The following is a 17,889-nucleotide window of genomic DNA, read 5'->3' as shown; positions in this document are numbered from 1 at the left end:
GTCTTCTGTCATTGGTAAAGCTAGAATGCACGGCTATTAACTTTTGCCTTGGCATCTCAGGGTTTTTTTTTTTTTTTCTTCTGCTGATACAACAACACTTTGGCACAAAGCAATGATGCTGAGCTAAGACTCTCCAACCACCTAAAGGCAAGATGAGTTAAGATGGAGTAAACTCTCCCATACTCCCTATTTAATGATTATTTTTTAGTTAGAGACACAACCCTGATGATAAACAAAGAATCTCAGCTAATTTGCATTTGTGAAAGGGCACCTCACAAATTAAGCAAGCATCACCAAAATGGCTAATTGCTAAGCGAAATCAGAATGTAAGCCTTGGTATATATCCAGAGAAAAGCATGGTCTGATAGGATACATGCACCCTGATGTTCATTGCAGCACCATTTACAATAGCCAAGACATGGAAGCAACATAAATGTCCATCGACAGAGGAATGGATAAAGAAGATGTGGTACATATATACAATGGAATATTACTCAGCCATCAAAAAGAATGAAATAATACCATTTGTAGCAACATGGATGGACCCAGAGATTGTCATACTGAGTAAAGTAAGTCAGACAGAGAAAGAGAAATATCGTATGATATCGCTTATATGTGGAATCTAAAAAGAAATGATACAAATGAGCATATTTACAAAACAGAAACTGACACACAGGCTTAAAGAAAGAACTTATGGTTCCCGGGTGGAGGGAAGGGATAGTTAGGGAATATGGGGTTGACATGTACGCACTGCTATATTTAAAAAGGATAACCAACAAGGACCTACTGTACAGGTCCTGCTGGACCCACCTATAGCACAGGGAACTCTGCTCAATGTTATACAGCAGCCTGGATGGGAGGGGAGTCTGGGGGAGAAAGGATACATGTATATGTGTGGCTGAGTCGCTTTGCTGTGCCCCTGAAACTATCACAACATTGTTAATCGGCTATACTCCAATAAAAAATAAAAAGTCAAAAAAAAAAAAGGAAGCCTTGGTGTTTCTGCTGGAACCTTCTCCAGTCATCTTTGCTCCGTCACGTACAGCTAGATAATTTAGATAATTTACATACACGCATCGCCAGGTAAACCCTGTAGTGTGTATAGCAAAACTAACCAATTCTTAGTTCAGGCAAGGGCAAAAGGGTCTGAGTGACAGGTGCTGGGTCACCTCCTCTGGATGCCATAGATGGTCCCTCTGACCCTGTCCCTGAAAAATTCTCAGCACCCTTTGACCTGTGTACTCTTTCTCCTCCGGTGATTTTTGAGGGGACTTAGCACTAGTATTTTGGGACCAAAGAGTCCCAGTGGTTTGGGAAACACCTCCTAGGCCTGCCCTGCTGTCAAAGGCTGAATGGGCTGAGCTCAAAGTGTCTAAACCTCTTCACGCAGGTGCTCTGGAGCCCACGTCAGGTTCACTTTGCCATCCCACGTTTGCCTGCCGCGGCAGTGCCCTGCTCCCTTCCTCACACAGCGGTGAGCTCACGCTGGTCAGTCCTGGAGAGGTGAGGGGTTGAGGGTGCAGGGCTTACAGGGGAGAACTATGAAAGCCAGGTTGAGAGACGTACGCTCATTCCAGGAAAATAATGGGAGAGAAGATGGTGCCCAGCACCACGCTCTCACACGTCAGGAACACGTGGTGGGCTTGGAACAGATAAAGAGCCTCGTGTTTCGGGTGGCTCAGAGTCTGCCCCTGTCCTAATGAATTGTGCCTGATCACGCAAGGTAAGCCTCATGACTTGGGTGCAGGGCCAGACGCGATGATTTCATTACCCTGGCGGGTGTTCCAGCCAGATTTCACTGATGGCTGATGGCAGGGGTGCCCCCCTCTCAAGGAAGAAGGCAAACAGCCTCTGCAGAAAACGTTGCCCAGAACCAGAGTGAAAGCCCAGAGACCTGCTGTGGCTGAGTGCTCAGATTTCACTCACAGCTCGCTTTCGTATTTTTGAAGCATCCAGGTAATAGAGGTAGCCCTTGGCTTCAGGCCCCCCAGTTGTAATCACATTATTGACCTCCCACCCAACCTCCATGAGGAGGCATCTTGACATAGACTGGGAATGGGGTGGGGTCTCAATGGGCCCACATTACCCGATGCATAGAGATCCTGGGTCCCCTAAAAGAGGATATGGCCTGGAACATGCTGGCTGGTAGAGAAGCTCATTATTCCCTTGGCTACCCACACCTTCACTGAGGAGGCTGGGAGAGAAGGCTCCTCTGAGCAGCAGAGTTCTATCCATTCCCTTCTCTGCTGGTTTTCTACCCTTGACTGGATAGAATGGATTGTTTCCTGGCAGTTCAGGCTCCTTGGAGTCTGTGATCTACCAGCATCTTGACTGCTTCCTCTTAATGCAGTGCTGACTAGCTGCCCCAGGTGACAACTGAAACATCGGCATTGCAGAAAAACACTTGGGAGCCGGCGACACAGACAACCTCTGTAGGGCGGCTCTGGCTCTCTCCATTAGGTGAAAAATGTTCAATTTATAATGTCTAGGTCCACTATAAAAAATGGAACCATGTCCATTTCTGTGGCTAGTGTTAGATGCTTCTATTTTTTTTATACATTTCCAGTAATTACAATGTTTTTTTCAGGGATGTTGTAATCGGATATTGGGGAAGGTTTGTCATCACCCTTTATGACTTGAGGCCATTCCCATTTATCATTGCTGCCCTTGCTACCCAAGCCTCCGCTGCTGTAGCTCACTCATACTTGCCCTATTTCCAGGAATTTTTCTCCTTCTGTATCACTCACACTCTATAGCTTTTGAAGGCAATGATAGGAAACGTCCAAAGAAGTTGGGTTAGCTTAGGCCAAATTGAGTAGAGGTACAACAAGAAAGCTAAGTTTGTCTATTTCACCTTTCTTCTTGAATTCCTGACGCTAAAAGCTATCTTGCAATCATGACCTTCATTCATTTAACAAGTATTTATTATCTACGTTTGTTTAGAGAATTGAGAAAGAAGCACATAGCTGCATTATTTTAGTAAAAGCTAGCATCGTTGTAAAAAAAAAAAAGAGAAGAGAAAAGTCCAGCAAATATCCTAAAAGTTTTTTCAGGATGGACTTATGCAATTCGTTGCTGGCTTGGGCTTTTATGAAATCACTTTGCTCATTTGGGGTAATCTCCTCCACCTCGACATTCTGGCAGATGGGGAGGTATACTTGCCATCTGTCTTTATTTTTCTAACCCCTCCACAGGACGTTGCAAAGTGGGCACTGCGGGGACATCCCACACTGCCAACTCCATTCTTTCACCCAAATGCTTGCTGCTTCTCTGCCCAGATCCCCGGCGGGGAGAGAGGCTGGCATGGGTCTCTGGCTGATGTCTGCCTGCCCTTTGGCTCCTTGGTAAAGGAAGCGCAGGACTGGGCTGGAGGGGTCTCTGCGTGTACAGCTTCTGCTGAAAAAGTGCAGTTTCAGGGATTTTGGGCTCTTGGACTAAAAGACTCTTTCTGCAGGTGCTTTTTATGCAGTATAACCAGCTTGTTCTCTGTCCCCTCCAGCGGGACAGGATCCAGAGGTTGGAGGGGCACTGGCTGATCTGACCATAGGTTTGTTCTGTTTTGTGATGGGATTGGGGGTTGAAGCTCATTGCTTCTCCATCCATAAGCTCCTTGAAATTAGGGACGGTGGCCTCTTTGCCATCATATCCCAGAGCTAGGCACACAGCTTGGCATTTCATAGGTGGTCAATACGTACGTTTAAAGAAAGCAAATAAGGCAAGTGTGGACTGCAGAAAGAGTACAGAATTTAGTCAGAGAACCCGGATGGGCTCTCAGCTTTGCTGCTCAATAACAGCAGAAGCAAGTTCCTTACCTAACCTTGCTGAATCCCAATTTCCTCATTTGTAAAATGGGACAATCACATTTGCTTCTTAGGGCTGCTCTGGGGATGACCTGATATAGAGACTGGTGCAGCTCTTGGCTTATGGAAGGTTTTGGGGGTGTTTGCTATTTACTGCAGAGTTCCAGGTGGGTCATTACAGAGCTACCTTGGGTCCTCAGCATGTAGTCTTGGCAGACTTGGGGCTCTACGGACAGTGGTAAACCAGTCTAGGGGCTGCCAAGGCAGGACATATCAGTATCTCTGGATTGCAGTGTGGTATCTCCTGCCCTGAACTCACTTCACCGTTTAGGCCTACACCTCCTTCACCATAAGAGTTCTGGAGCTCTCATGGAGGTATCCATGAGGGCAAACACACGTTCATAATATGGAACCATGATTTTAGCACAGGCTTAGAAACTTGGTGAGTGAAGTACGAGAAAGCAAAAGGTGGGCAGTGAACAGGGTGGCCTGCTTCTAGCACCTCTTGGGTTGGAGTCCTGCTCTGCCATCAGTCGATTAATTGGGCAAGTCGTGTCACCTCTCTTGGCTTTGCTTTTCTGTTTTGCTAAAATGATGGGTGGGTGGCGACTGGGGAGTTGTTTTAGAGCTGATCTCACCTTTTTTTCTTTTTTTTCTTTTTGGCCATGATCACGGGACAGATGGCATTCACATGTGCGGCATATTCTCAGGGGTATGCACAGACTTCGAGAAGCCTTCCAAAATGTTGTGGGGGACTGAAGGCATTCAACATTTTGAAATCACTACTGATATTAGCAGTTTAGCAAAACCACTTTTTTACGACGGGCCACGGGCATAAATAGGATTGGCTGTGAATTATGCACAGTTTCTCTGCAAAGTTCCAGGTCTATGCTGTCTCGACCACGTGGGTAAGTGAATCAGAATATGAGTGAGGAAGCTGTTCTTATGAGATAGCTGTGATTTTGCCTTATTTTATTTAAAAAGCCATGATTCTCAATCTTGGATTTTTGATTAGCACTAACGTATTTCTTGCGGTATAACTCAGAGTTGATCATGACACACTCCTTTGTTATGAATCAGAGCAAAGAATTAATGGGTCAGATATTCTTAAAGTCTTTCTGCTTTGCAGCTTGGTTTTGTTGATTTCACATGTGTCTAGGACTTGCTAAGATAGGGAAATTCAGTTCCACAGCAGGCTACTGTAATGGAGTGGATCGAGTTGAGAGGACAGGGAAACTCGGAGTCAAAGAATTTTCCAAACCTTTCTCAGTAACTCACCCGTTGCAGACATCATTTCCAATCATGGCGTATATGACAATGGCTGGTTGGTCCAACAGCTGGTTCCTAGACAAACTGAGAAACCATAGATGGAATCTGAATGTCAAACACTTGGAAGCCTATGTGTGAATCTTTGTATGACCATCTTCTTGGTAACATTTTGCTCTTTTTCTTTCATTCCCATTTCCCTCTTCTTCTCTATAAATTTTAACCCACTTATCCATTAGGAAAAGACCACATAAATGCATAGAACTAAAAGAGCAGATTGAAGTCTCCCATAGGGGGACACACTACTATCTTTATAGCATGTTTCACAGAAGTTGTTATGAATAAACACAGGTGAGTTATCTGAGTTACTTGTGTCCAGACGTGTAGGACATTATTACAGCTGTGGACCTGTAGTCAACTTTGAAAAATCAAGGGTTTATTAAGGTTTCTATTCTGGACGCCCAAGGCCTTGCTTCTGAATTTTAAGTCCAATACAAGCACAAAATTGTTTTCTTGTTCATAAAGCAGGATTAAGGAGCAATACTTTGGCCAGACCTAAGTTTTACCCACTTTGTATGCATTTTTATGGACACATGTAAATTAATCACTTCCTATGGTCACTGGCCCAAGAAGTGACAACTTCCCAGTGTATGGAAAGTGACTAACAAGTTACGGATGCTCAGTGTAAGTGGTTACTGGGTAACAACAGAGAGTTTTTATTCATTTTTCAAAATAGAAACCTAACTTAAAAACAACTTCTTGTATCCCTCCCTCTCCCACTTACCTTTCTATAAATCTCTCCAGGCTTTGGGAAGATGCACCTTAAAATTAAGAAAATAATTAAAGTTAGTAACTTCAATTCAGCACAATCAGTATTAGAGCTTTTTTTTTTTTTTTTTGCGTTATGCGGGCCTCTCACTGCTGTGGCCTCTCCCGTTGCGGAGCACAGGCTCCGGACGCGCAGACTCAGCAGCCATGGCTCACGGGACCAGCCGCTCCATGGCATGTGGGATCTTCCCGGACTGGGGCACGAACTCGTGTCCCCTGCATTGGCAGGCGGACTCTCAACCACTGCGCCACCAGGGAAGCCCCCAGTGTGAGTTTGATTGATTGACTGAAATCATGGAAGAAGCATCATTGTACACTCAAAGTTCATCCAAACCATCATGCTGATGGGAATGACTTCATCCTGCAACTCTCCTTAATGGGTCTTCTGTTTGCTTGGCATTATAATTAACATAATCCTAAAATTTTTAGATTCACAGGTTTCAAGATATTTCCTAAGCATGAATGGGTACACTTTCTAGTAGATGTGAGAAAAAGGTATAAATCTATCAGCAAAGACAGAAACGACCCAAAGATTAAGGAATGAGTTGAGGGATGAGAGGTACCATAAAAAGGATTATTTGAGAACTGCCCATCTCCCTAGAAATCCCCATTTAATTGCCTGCCAGTATTCCTGCTCACTCCTGAGGCTCCTCCTGACTGGCTGGCCTGTGCAAGGTTTAGATTGTAGACTTGAAATATTTCAGCTCCTGTAGTGACATGCATAACCATCCTTCCCCCACCCTTGTTACCACCTGTCATGCATCTCCTATATGAAAATTATATTTATTGAATACTCATTTTATTATAGACACTCTGTTAAGCACTTATATTATTAGTTCATTTAGACCTTAGCACCACTGTACGAGTTAGGCATAATAATATTCCCATTTTATAGATGAGGAAACTGAAGCTCACTTAAAGTGACTTGCCCATAGCCACACAACTAATCATTCGGAGAGCTGCAATTCAAACTCAGTCCTTTCTGTGAGGCTGAGCTCTGGTTCCTTGTGTGACAGTGCTTATCTAGACTGGGTGTCTAGAAAGGGTGAACCCAAATAGGTTTAGTGTTTCTTTGTCCCTTGGAAGATAGTCTTCAGCAATTAGTGAGTAATCCTCAGATGGGTGGTACAATTCAAGGGGCAATGAAGATTTTCCTGTAACTTCCAGCTTTGGAAGCTTGTGGGGAAGGCCAGTGGGTGTTCCTGCAGATCCACATGGGAAAAAGGGCAGTGCACACCCAAGAGGAGCATGCTGGCCCGTGTCCCCTCAAAACTGTGTGACCATGCAGGGACTGCCTGCTTTTCCACATGCAGCTAGACGCAAGCTGTATGGCCAGCACTGATGTTCTCTTGGCTGATTCAGGAATGTTATTATGATAAATGAATATCGCTTTATTTCCTCTCTTATAGTGGTAAAATATACAACACATAAACGTAACCATTTTAACCCATTTTGAGTGTGTGATTCAGTGGCGTTAAGTATCAATACATTCATATTGTTGTGCAAACATCACCACTATCCATCTCCAGAATTTTTCTGTCATCCCAAATTGAAGCCCTGTATCCATTAGAGAATACCCCTCCCACAGCCTCTGATAGCACCATTCTACTTTCTGTTGGTATAAATGTAACTATTCTGGGTGCCTCATATAGGTGGAATCATACCATATTTGCCTTTTTGTGTCTGGCTTCTTTCATTTAGCATAATGTTTTTTTTGTTTTTTTGTTTTTTTTTTGTGATACGCGGGCCTCTCACTGTTGTGGCCTCTCCTGTTGCGGAGCACAGGCTCCAGATGCGCAGGCTCAGTGGCCATAGCTCACGGGCCCAGCCGCTCCGTGTCATGTGGGATCCTTCCGGATCGGGGCACGAACCCATGTCCCCTGCGTCGGCAGGTGGACTCTCAACCACTGTGCTACCAGGGAAGCCCAGTCCCTACTTTTTAGGTAACTGAAACTGTTGGACCATATGGTAATGCTATGGTTAATTTTTTTTTAGGAATCATCATACTGTCTTTGTTTCCTTTTTGTAGTGAGGCGGGGTAGTATTAAACATGCACACATGCATACAAGTTAAGGGCAGTCATTTCATCTCAGCATGCATGCATTCATTCACCCTCTCCATTCATTTGTTGAGCACTTGCCATGTGCCTTGCACATAGTAGGGAATTAGCAGATGAGTTGGACACAGCCTCTATACCTGAGGATTAGCATCTGTGGGGTTAGACCTATAACCAAGCACTGGTTTAATGCAACCAAACCCAGAAAACTCAATGTGATTTGAGCCTATTATCTCGGCTCAGAGACGGTGCCAGATTTCACAACACCGAGTCATAAACATAGAGACTCAAAGGATTTCTGGGTGTGAGATGGCTCCCTCTTGCTCCCAAGAGAGAAGAGAAGGAGGACAGCCATTGGGATCCTACGGTGGCTCACTCATCTCATCGTCTGGGCCCTTCACCCAGTGCCAGTCCCAGGACTCTCATCTTCCCATTTTCAGTAAACTAATAAATCAGGAGGTGTTTAATTCTCGCTCTTTGATTTTTCTCTTAATGAGAACTGAAAACTAATGAAAGCTCAAGCCATGAGTGGGAAAAAAAATTAAAGGACCAGGTCAGGCCAGTAATTTTCCTCATTACCCAGAGTACAACTGGGAATGTGAGGTGTGGAGCACCCACAGAGCTTGAGGAAAATGGAAATGAAAACCTGTCATGGCATGCCACATGGGCAGCCCCTCTCTGGACCCACATCCCTACATCCCTCTGATGCTCAGGGCAAAGACGGCAGGCCAATGGCAACGGCTTGCGGTGGACTTGAAAGTAGCAATCACAAACATCCACCCAAGGAGAGAGGAAGTGCCCACTCTTCCTTACCCAAATGTTTATTTTTTCTGGTGGGTGTTTATAACAGGAGCCCAGAATTTTCTTTGCTCCAGAGTTGTGGCACCTTCCACGATTTCCATTTCCTTTTGGAAATCTCAGTTTTATGAGATTATGTAATGAGTTTTTGTACTTCCCATGTCACTTTCTCTTCTTAGTCCCCCTTTCCTGTTGTTCTGCTATCCCTTTGCCAGCCCCGTCATCATTTGCTGTCTCTCTCCCTCCCAAGCGCTCTTTCCTCTCTCCTCCTGTGCAGAGACTGCCTCTCGGCTGCCGATTTTGTTGCGGCTGCTGCTACTATCACAGCAAATACTTTAAAAAGTAGTTGGAACAGGAAGATGTAAGCAGGAGAGAAAGAGAGCTTCCAGCCTGTGGGATGAGGCAAAACAAGGTGAGCATTTGAAGAACTGGTGCTACCCTTAAGAGGTCCATACCTGGTCTCTACAATAATAGTTCAGAGAAATGGAAAAGTTTTGACTCTGAAATAGAGACATTTAATTTATTTGTCAAGGTGGTACAATGGAGAATCTACCTGTCCCCAATTAAGAAAAGAATAGGGTCCTTATTGGCCACAAAAGTCTGAACTCTGGCTCATTCAGTCCCTTTTAAATAAGGCATAGTGCATTGCAAGTAAAGAAGCGTTTCCCATAATCTCAGCACTGGTTGTCTTTCACGAGTAAATTTCAGCTTACATTCCCACTGCTGGATCAGTGTTGACCACAGCAGCAAGTGCTTCATCTGGACATTCGAATCAACTGGTAAGACACTCTTAATGGTCTTCTAAATAAGCCTGGAATTTTTTGTTTTTGTGCCTGGCCCAGAGTAAGTGCTGTCTCAACTTCTTCATGGGGTATATTTAAGTAAAGTATAATAGGTCTTCTTAACTTAATTCATTCAGCAACATTTATGGAGTACTTACTATGTGCCAGGCATTGTAATAGATGCTGGGGACACATCAGTCAATAGGAAAGATATGGTCCCTGTTTTTGTGAGGCTTAGAGTTATTCATAAGTAACGAGCATCAAGTGTTAGGGATTCTGAGAAGCCCTGAAGAAGTGGTATTAAGCTGAGCACTGAAAGAAAAGTAGGTGCTTCTTCTCTTGAAGTCCTAAGAGAAGAACTTGGCAACTAATTCCCAATAAAATATCGGATGCTTTCTAGACACGACTCAGAAACAAATCTCTAGTTTAATGCCATCTTTGTTATAACTCTCTGAATAGGACAGGGGCAGATCCAGGTTTTGGGTTCTGAAGATTATATAATTTGGAGGACCCTCGTTAAGGAAAAGAACACAAAACACAAAAATGAGACCTGACACAAAGAGAAGCCAGAGTGCAAAGAGACACAAGTCTTAATCAATTGTGGTTAAATATCTCAAGTTGGTAAATTTTACAAATCCATATGGTTACCAGGCAAGTGAGGGGCCCTCAGGCTTCAGCATCTCTAGCCTTATAACTCTGCCTCTTGGCACTCCGTAGACGTCGAGTGCAAAGCCTTGGAGCATCAGTGCTAGGTGGGACCTTTGAGAGTATGTGATCAGGTAGCCCACTTGACAGATGAGGCCCAGAGAGGGAAAGAGGCTTGCTCAAGGTCTAACAGCTAGCAATCAGCATCTCAGCTAGTAACCCATTTCAGGTACCAATTACTAGACATTAGTAATGACTGAAACAGATTATTTCAGTTCTTAAATGAGAATATGTGAATTACAAGATCTAGTTCTTATATGAGAACCTGTAAAAAGGACTTCGAGGTGCATTTTGCAACCACTGCTATAAAATTTTTTGTCAGATAGTTCCAACATCTGACATCTGTTAGTTTTCTTTTCCCATGTGAGTTGAGATTTTTCTGGTTCCTTATATGCTGAGTAATTTTGGATTCTATCCTAGGCATCTTGGATATTATAAGACTCTGAGCCTTATACTTTTGTCTTATTAGGCAATCCACCCAGTTAGGTTCAGGTGGCAAGTTCTAACTAGCCTTCTGGGAGGTTATGATTTCAATGTCAGTTCCACTCTCAAACCCTCTGTAGTGTTATTCTGATTTGTCTCATGTCTGTGCCACTGAGTGGCCATTCTGGGACCTGGGCAGTGGTCTATGTCCAAGTTGAGGTCTCAAAGTCTTTGGTATGCAATTAAGGATCAGATCTGTGCATGTGCAGCTCAAGAGGAAGCCCAGGAGTTCACACACAACTTTCTGGGATTGCTTTCCCAAGCTCCTCCCTCTCTAGGAGCTCCTCGGTCCTTTCTAGTTCCTTGGGCTCCCCTCTTTGGTCCTTAAGCCGCAACTTTCTTTCCCCCGCTCTCCTGTGCACGTCTCATAAATTAACTAGAGATGAGAGGACAGAGTGAGAAAATAAGCAATAGGGTATCTGCTCCACCCTCCTGGGAGCACAGCTCTTCTAACTGGAGGGACTGTCCCCCCACCCAGAATTCTAGACACCTCCTCACTGCTGCCCTGTCACTGCAAAGAGACCCCTTTCCCACTTCTAGAGTGAGAACTAGAGGGTTTCTTCTGATGCCATCTCTCCATGCCACTGTCCACTTCCGGGTTTGGGGCAGCATTGAGTCTAGGTTGGGAGATATCAGAGGACAACAAAATGTCCACTGCTGGTTTGGCTGTACTCCTCATTCTGGTTTGCTTCTTCAGTCGGCTACTATTTTCTTTCCAGCGTCCTCCAATACCTTTTCCATATCTTCTGTCCAGGTTTTATAGCTGCATTCAGTGGGACAGACAGGGTGGAGTCTGCTACTCCATTATACCCGGAACCAGGAACCAAATGCATTATAGAGAGTATAAATAGTTCATGAAAAATGTGGTATCATACATTGACCTAAAATCAATCTAATAATGCCATTTAACTCTAATTAGATTTTAAATAATGCAGATTTTGCTTATAAATTTAGGAAGCATTTTGAAGAGTGCGATTTGTATAATCCAGTTAAAAAATCAGCCATGAGTAATTTAAATTCCTTGTTTTCTCTAAAAATCTTTGCTTGCAATAAGCAGAAATATTCAGACTAATACACTGATCTTCAGCTCAAAATAGTAGGTACTTAATAACTGTTTGTGGTGACAATTTCTGATGGTGTTTCTACTACCAAAAATGCTTTCAAATTCACAAGCGTGGTTCTGAATTTCTGTGACAAACTAGATAAATGATTCCCCCAAACATATATTTTAAAAAGAATATAACATCCTTCCCAAAGCAGCTCTAATCTACCTCCTGGTCTCAAAACTTGACATAATTTCACAAGTAGCCTTCAGCCATGCTGAACTTCTCTCTCCTCCTTCCCTAAAGATATTTTGCCCTTGGAGCATCAATGCACTGAGTCACCATCTCCCCATGGTTTTTGGATTGCTATTTTTTTTCTGCAAGGCTCTCTGCTCAAATGTATCTTCTCTGAAGTTTTCCACTCCTTCTCCAGGCAGAGCTGTGTCTCTCATCTCCAGAGACCTCAACCTACCTCTATTTATTTTACAAGAACCATAATTTTTTCCTTCTTTGTCTCTCTTTTCTGTTTACTTATGATCTCCTTGAAGGCAGGGACTTTGTCTTGTTCACCTTTCTGTTTCTAGGAGCTATTGCAATATTGGAGAGGAAAGAGAGGGGGTGGTGGGGCAAAATCAAATGGAAAATGAGAGGAAGGGAAGTAAAAGAGAAGACCAGAGGTAAAAGGCACCTCCCAAGATGTTTTGAAACTGACAAAACCCCGGTGAGTTCCTTTAAACTATCCACGCAAGTAGCAGTGAGCTTTCCCTATGATGTCCTTTATCTCAAGTCCTAAACAAAAGGGATCGATTGAAAGGAGACCCCTTAGGACTTCTGGAGTCCTTGCCATTGACAATTACATACAAAAGTGTAAGATATTTGCTTCTGAATTTGCCCTCTGGAGGTGTGCTGATTCAAGAGGTACAGGATGAAAATCTTGATCTAACAGAAGAATAGAAAGCATACACTCTTCATATTATAATCATTGTCAGATGCCTTGCTCCTACTTGGATGAGTTGCATGGAACAAGCAGAAGCCAGGAAGGGCTGCATAAATAAGTCCTAAGAAATAGTCCCATTGGAATCAGAATGTCTCCATTCTTTAATGATTCTTTGGAATTCCAGAAAGTATTAAAAATTGGAATGATGTCCTCTAATAAAAGGAGGGAAATGTGTCCCTCTGTATAAAATGTGTCACACTGAAATGTTTCTCTTTCAAAAGTTTCTATTATAATTAAACATTGTACCTTGGAGATACTTTTGGTCTTTGAGAGATAACAAGTTTTGATGCCTGTAGCCCTGTAAGCATTTGCCCTTTAGATCAAGCATCTCAAAAATCGATATTAAAGTCTTTCTTTGTTGTAGTAACCACACTGGATCATGGCTCCCAAACAGAAATGTCCTAGTTGTTTTGTTATAAGTAATTTCTGTCTTCTCCTGTCAACACCTTGGATTGAGACCAAATATTCTACCCAGTGGTTGGGTTCATTAAATAATTACTGAGGACCTATTTCTGTTTGGCAAAGGTGACTTCTTTGCTTCTTCTAATGCTCCGTGCCTTTAGAAAATATTGTCTTAACATTTTCATTTTGAAATGATTTCCAAAAGGTTGAAATAATTTCCAAAACTCAAAATAATTTACAAAAAGTTGCAAAAATAGAACAAAGGATTTGCACATACCCTTTCATCCAGATTCCTTAAATGTGAACATCTTTCATAATCATAGTGCAATGATCAAAATCAGGAAATTCACATTGGTACAATACGTTGTCTACACTAAAGACCTCATTCATATTTCACTATTGCCCCATTAATGACCAGGGCCAGGATCCAATTCAGGATCGCATGTGTGTAGTTTCATGTCTGTTTAGCCTCGTTTAATCTGGGCTGATTCCTTAGTCCTTCTTTGTCTCTCATGACCTTGACACTTTTGAAGGGTACTGGCCAATTATTATTATTTTTTTTTTGTGGTACGCGGGCCTCTCACTGTTGTGACCTCTCCCATTGCAGAGCACAGGCTCCGGACGTGCAGGCTCAGTGGCCATGGCTCACGGGCCCAGCCACTCCACGGCATGTGGGACCTTCCCGGACCAGGGCACGAACCCGTGTCCCCTGCATCGGCAGGCGGACTCTCAACCACTGCGCCACCAGGGAAGCCCATGGCCAATTATTTTATAGAATGTCTTCAATTTGGGTTTGTCTTATGTTTCTTCATGATTTAATTCAGGTTATGACTGAATAGAGGCAAGAATACAGTAGCAGTTGCTCAGTTAGTTTAAGGTACAAAACATTTTTTCTTCCAATACAGAGATCTTACGGGGTGGGAGGGTGTATAAAAATAATAAGCCCTTGTATGTATAATTGAATTCAGCTAAGCCTGGATTAATACTCGTTTGCAGTTTTTCTCTTCATCCTTCTTTTACTTTTTCCTTGCCTCTATCCCTTTCTGAGAGGACCACTTTTGATAAAGAAGGCTGACACAGAATGCTGGATCAAGGTATCTAATTCTGACATTCACCTGCCTCCAGGGCAGGTACTGGCTGTCCTAGACAGCAAGATAGTGGTTTTAGCAGGTAGAATCCAAAAGGGGGACAGTATGGCATGGTGGGGAGCAGGGACAGACATGCTCTGGTGTATCTGGTAGGAGACAGACACGAGTTTAAACTCTACCAAGCTAATGGACCTTGGGCAAGTTACTTAACTTTGCTGTGGGGTTTAAATGGGGATCGAGTATGTAAAGTACTTAGCATAATGTCTGGCTTAGAGAACGTACTTTCTATGGACTGAATATTTGTTTCTTTCCAAAATTCATACATTGAAATCTAATCCCCATTGTGATGGTATTTGGAGGTGGGGCTTTTGAGAGGTGACTAGATCGTGAATATGTGCCCTTATAAGAAAAAATGCCGTTCTAAGAAGAAGCCAGAGAGCTGGCTCACTCTCCTTCTGCCATGCCGCCAGGGGATGCAATGAGAAGTCAGCAGTTTGCAACCTGGAAGAAGGCTGTCATCAGAACCTGCCCATGCAGGTACCCTGAGCCTCCAGACCTGTGGGAAATAAATTTCCATTTATAAATTACCCACTGTGGTACTTGGTTAAAGCAATCTGAACTAATTAAGCAGTACTTAGTATTAGCTAAACTCTATAAAAGTAATAATAACAGTAGCCACTTCAAACAACTCTCCAGCTGAATCTGCCCATCCTGCTAACAGATGCCTTAGAGGGCTGTGCCCTGACCAACAGTCCTTGGCAGCATTTCTGAGAGAAACACGATTAGCTGCCTGGAGACTGGAAGGACATCAACCTGTTCCTTCTGGCTTGGAGTAAGGCCTGAAGAGTGGTGTCTCTGTGCCCAGGACAAGCTCCTTCGACAGTTCTTGTGCTTGTTGAGGAATCAAAATCCTCTCAGTCAGGCTTAAGAGCAGGATGGATTTCTCCCCCATGTCTACTCTTGTTAGAACACTTCCCAGAGGTGGCTTCTGTCCCTCTGCTGGACGCCCAGGGCCTGGTCAATTCTCAAGAGCTATTCCTCACTTTCGCACCCTCTGACTTGTTATGCATCAAAGTCCTAGTTCACTTTCCCTTGAATAGCTGACCATTAGACTTGGGACGGGTTGAACTCTCAAATGGCCACAGGGGCCAGGTAGCTAAGTCCACGTGTGAATGGAACAGAGTGGGAACCTCGGCCAAACACACAGCCCATGATCCACCTGAAAGGGAGACCACTACTCAGTGCCAACCCATTGTTGCCAGGCAGGAGCATGGCTGTTTACCAGAACTGCTGATTTTCTAAGATAAATAGGAAATTGGATTTTTATGTAAAATCTCTTGATTATTAAACGTCGGCAATAAACCACATTAAAAAAACAAAAAACTTAAACATGGAGTGAGTCTGAGGATTGCTAGTCTAAGACACTCTGATTTAGGATTTCAGAATCATAGAGCTTGGATGGACGTTGATTATCCTGTTTAAGCCCTTTATTTCAGGGAAACTGAGGCTCAGAATGGGGAAGGGACTCACTGAGGTTATAGAACCAGCCATTGAGGGGTCAGGACCTGAACACGGTCTAGGCATGCATTAACGTTTAGTCTTTTTATCCTCTGTGTCTATTACAGCGACTGGTGCTCAAAAATAACTGTAGAATTAATGAAGGCATGAAGGATCATTCTCATGAATCTGGGGCTCGCCTCTCCTGATTTTTCACTGCAGAGCGACAAGAGAGAGTTGCATTATCGTGTGGGATATGAATAAGGTTGTTTTCTTTGCTCACGTGATTCACGTGTGAATCTCATATGATTCATCCCAGAGCAGCGATGTGTAGGAGAAACAGTCCAAGAGTCATGAGAAGGAGCCCTGAGCTGGACTCATAGTTGTCATGGACACGATGTGATGTCCCGCATCACGTAGAAACCCCCTCTCCTCTGCCATCCCCTCCCCTCACTCTGATTCTGCTCCAAGGCCTCCTCCTCCATTTGCCTTAGAAACTCTTCCCTCACCCCTTCGCTGCCCAACTTTCCCTTCTCTTCACCCCACCCGCTTAGACTTCCTGAGACTTTATCCTGTAGATGGTCTGAGTATGAATTCCACAGGCTGCCCTGAATTTTGCCCCTTTTTTTCTAGTTTCTCCTGGTCTGTCAGATTCTCTCCCATTCTTCAGATGGCTTAACCAAAGGCTAAACAAGGGAACCAGCAAGATGAAGTTGTTTTTTGGGGGATGGAGAGTGGGTAGAGAAGTTAAGAAGTTCAAGACTGAATTTGGTTTGTGGCAAAGGGATTGGGGTGAGGCTGGGTAGGTGAGGCTGCAAACACATGCATTTTCGCAAGTGTTAAAATTCTCCCTTTTTCATATCTATATACTTGTAGTTAGTCCCTTACTCCCCACTCTCCCACTAAGTGGGTGAGCACATGGGTGCACAGAGAGGGGTGACCTCTCACTGTATGGATGGGCCCCTCCAAGAAGACATGCTCTTCGGCACTTTTGACTTTCTGAAAACAAAACAACCCCAAACAGGTGTTGACACCAAGGTTTTGCTAAACTTGCAAAAATAAAATGAGGAAGGCTGCAAGTGAAAAAGACATTCTGTTTCAAGCCAGTAAAGTCCTGCTTGCAAACTGTAAAGAGATCCTTGGTGCAGCCTCTAAGACCATCAGAGTGCCCTCCTCTGCAGGCTGTGTGGCCATGGAGACTCAGGGCTGGGATTTGCTTGTTTCATAAGGAGATGAGTCTTGTTTACTTTAGAAGTAGATGCCTTACGAATTTTTCTTTACTTTAAAAGACATATTGATATTGAATATCACGTTAACATTTGCTTTTCTTCTACCCTTTATTTTAGATGAAGCATAATCTTGTCACTCATGGTTTTTGCCCACCATGGAGGTATTCAGGTTGGCAAAAAATCACTGTGTGTGCTTTTCTTCTCTTCAAAGGTTAAATGTAACTCCTGAGAGTTATTTATTTTAAAAAAAAGCGTGTCAGTTTGACAAGTCCCTACTACGTGCAGCAGAAGCTCAGCTCAGGGCTGGGAGTACAAATTTGGTTCCCATGCAGCTTGTCCTCACCATCAGACTGGGAAGCCAGACTTAAAGCAAATGACTCAGCTACAGGCGAGGAAATGCAACAACAGAGGCAGGGACAAAGGGCTTATGTGAGGGCTGAATAAAAGCTAATACTGGGCTTCCCTGGTGGTGCAGTGGTTGAGAGTCCGCCTGCCGATGCAGGGGACACGGGTTCGTGCCCCAGTCTGGGAGGATCCCACGTGCTGCGGAGTGGCTGGACCCGTGAAGCCATGGCCACTGAGCCTGCACGTCCGGAGCCTGTGCTCCGCAACGGGAGAGGCCACAACAGTGAGAGGCCCGCGTACCGCAAAAAAAAAAAAACCAGCAACTAAAAAAGCTAATACTTATTGAGTCCTCTCTGAGCACGAGGCCTAAGGCCCGAGACCTTTGATGAGGTCCCAAATATTGGAACGTGCAGCACGGGTATAGGAGGTGCTTTTGGGGTCCACGTTTGCTGTGTTGGCCTCCCCAGCTGAATATTGACTGGCGTCCACGCCTGAAGCACTAGTCTCTGAGGGGTGATCATTGCTGGGGAGAAGATGACACCCCTCATCTGCTTCTGCCCCTTCCAACAT

At 44.0% G+C, this 17,889-nt stretch overlaps 1 protein-coding gene across 6 annotated transcripts in view; it reads right to left on the bottom strand.

Annotated features, from left to right (window-relative positions):
• Window positions 1–17,889, bottom strand: part of AOAH (acyloxyacyl hydrolase) — a 166,966-nt gene that overhangs the window by 31,003 nt on the left and 118,074 nt on the right. For all 6 annotated transcript variants that reach the window (XR_016394296.1, XM_089917521.1, XM_089917519.1 and 3 more), the window contains 2 exons: window positions 5,851–5,887; window positions 5,079–5,153 (listed from right to left, as the gene is read on the bottom strand). Coding sequence is in view for 5 of the 6 variants with exons in the window: in XM_089917521.1 (XP_089773647.1) it covers window positions 5,079–5,153; window positions 5,851–5,887 (112 nt within the window). In the remaining variant the exon portion in view is untranslated. The remainder of the gene's footprint in view (window positions 1–5,078; window positions 5,154–5,850; window positions 5,888–17,889) is intronic.

Source organism: Delphinapterus leucas, chromosome 9 (genome assembly GCF_059928025.1).
Source record: "Delphinapterus leucas isolate spDelLeu-1000000601 "Yukka" chromosome 9, BTC_Dleu_Yukka2, whole genome shotgun sequence".
Classification (NCBI taxonomy): Eukaryota; Metazoa; Chordata; class Mammalia; order Artiodactyla; family Monodontidae; genus Delphinapterus; species Delphinapterus leucas.
The sequence above is the reverse complement of the archived record's forward strand: the minus strand, read 5'-3'. Positions and strand labels throughout refer to the sequence as shown.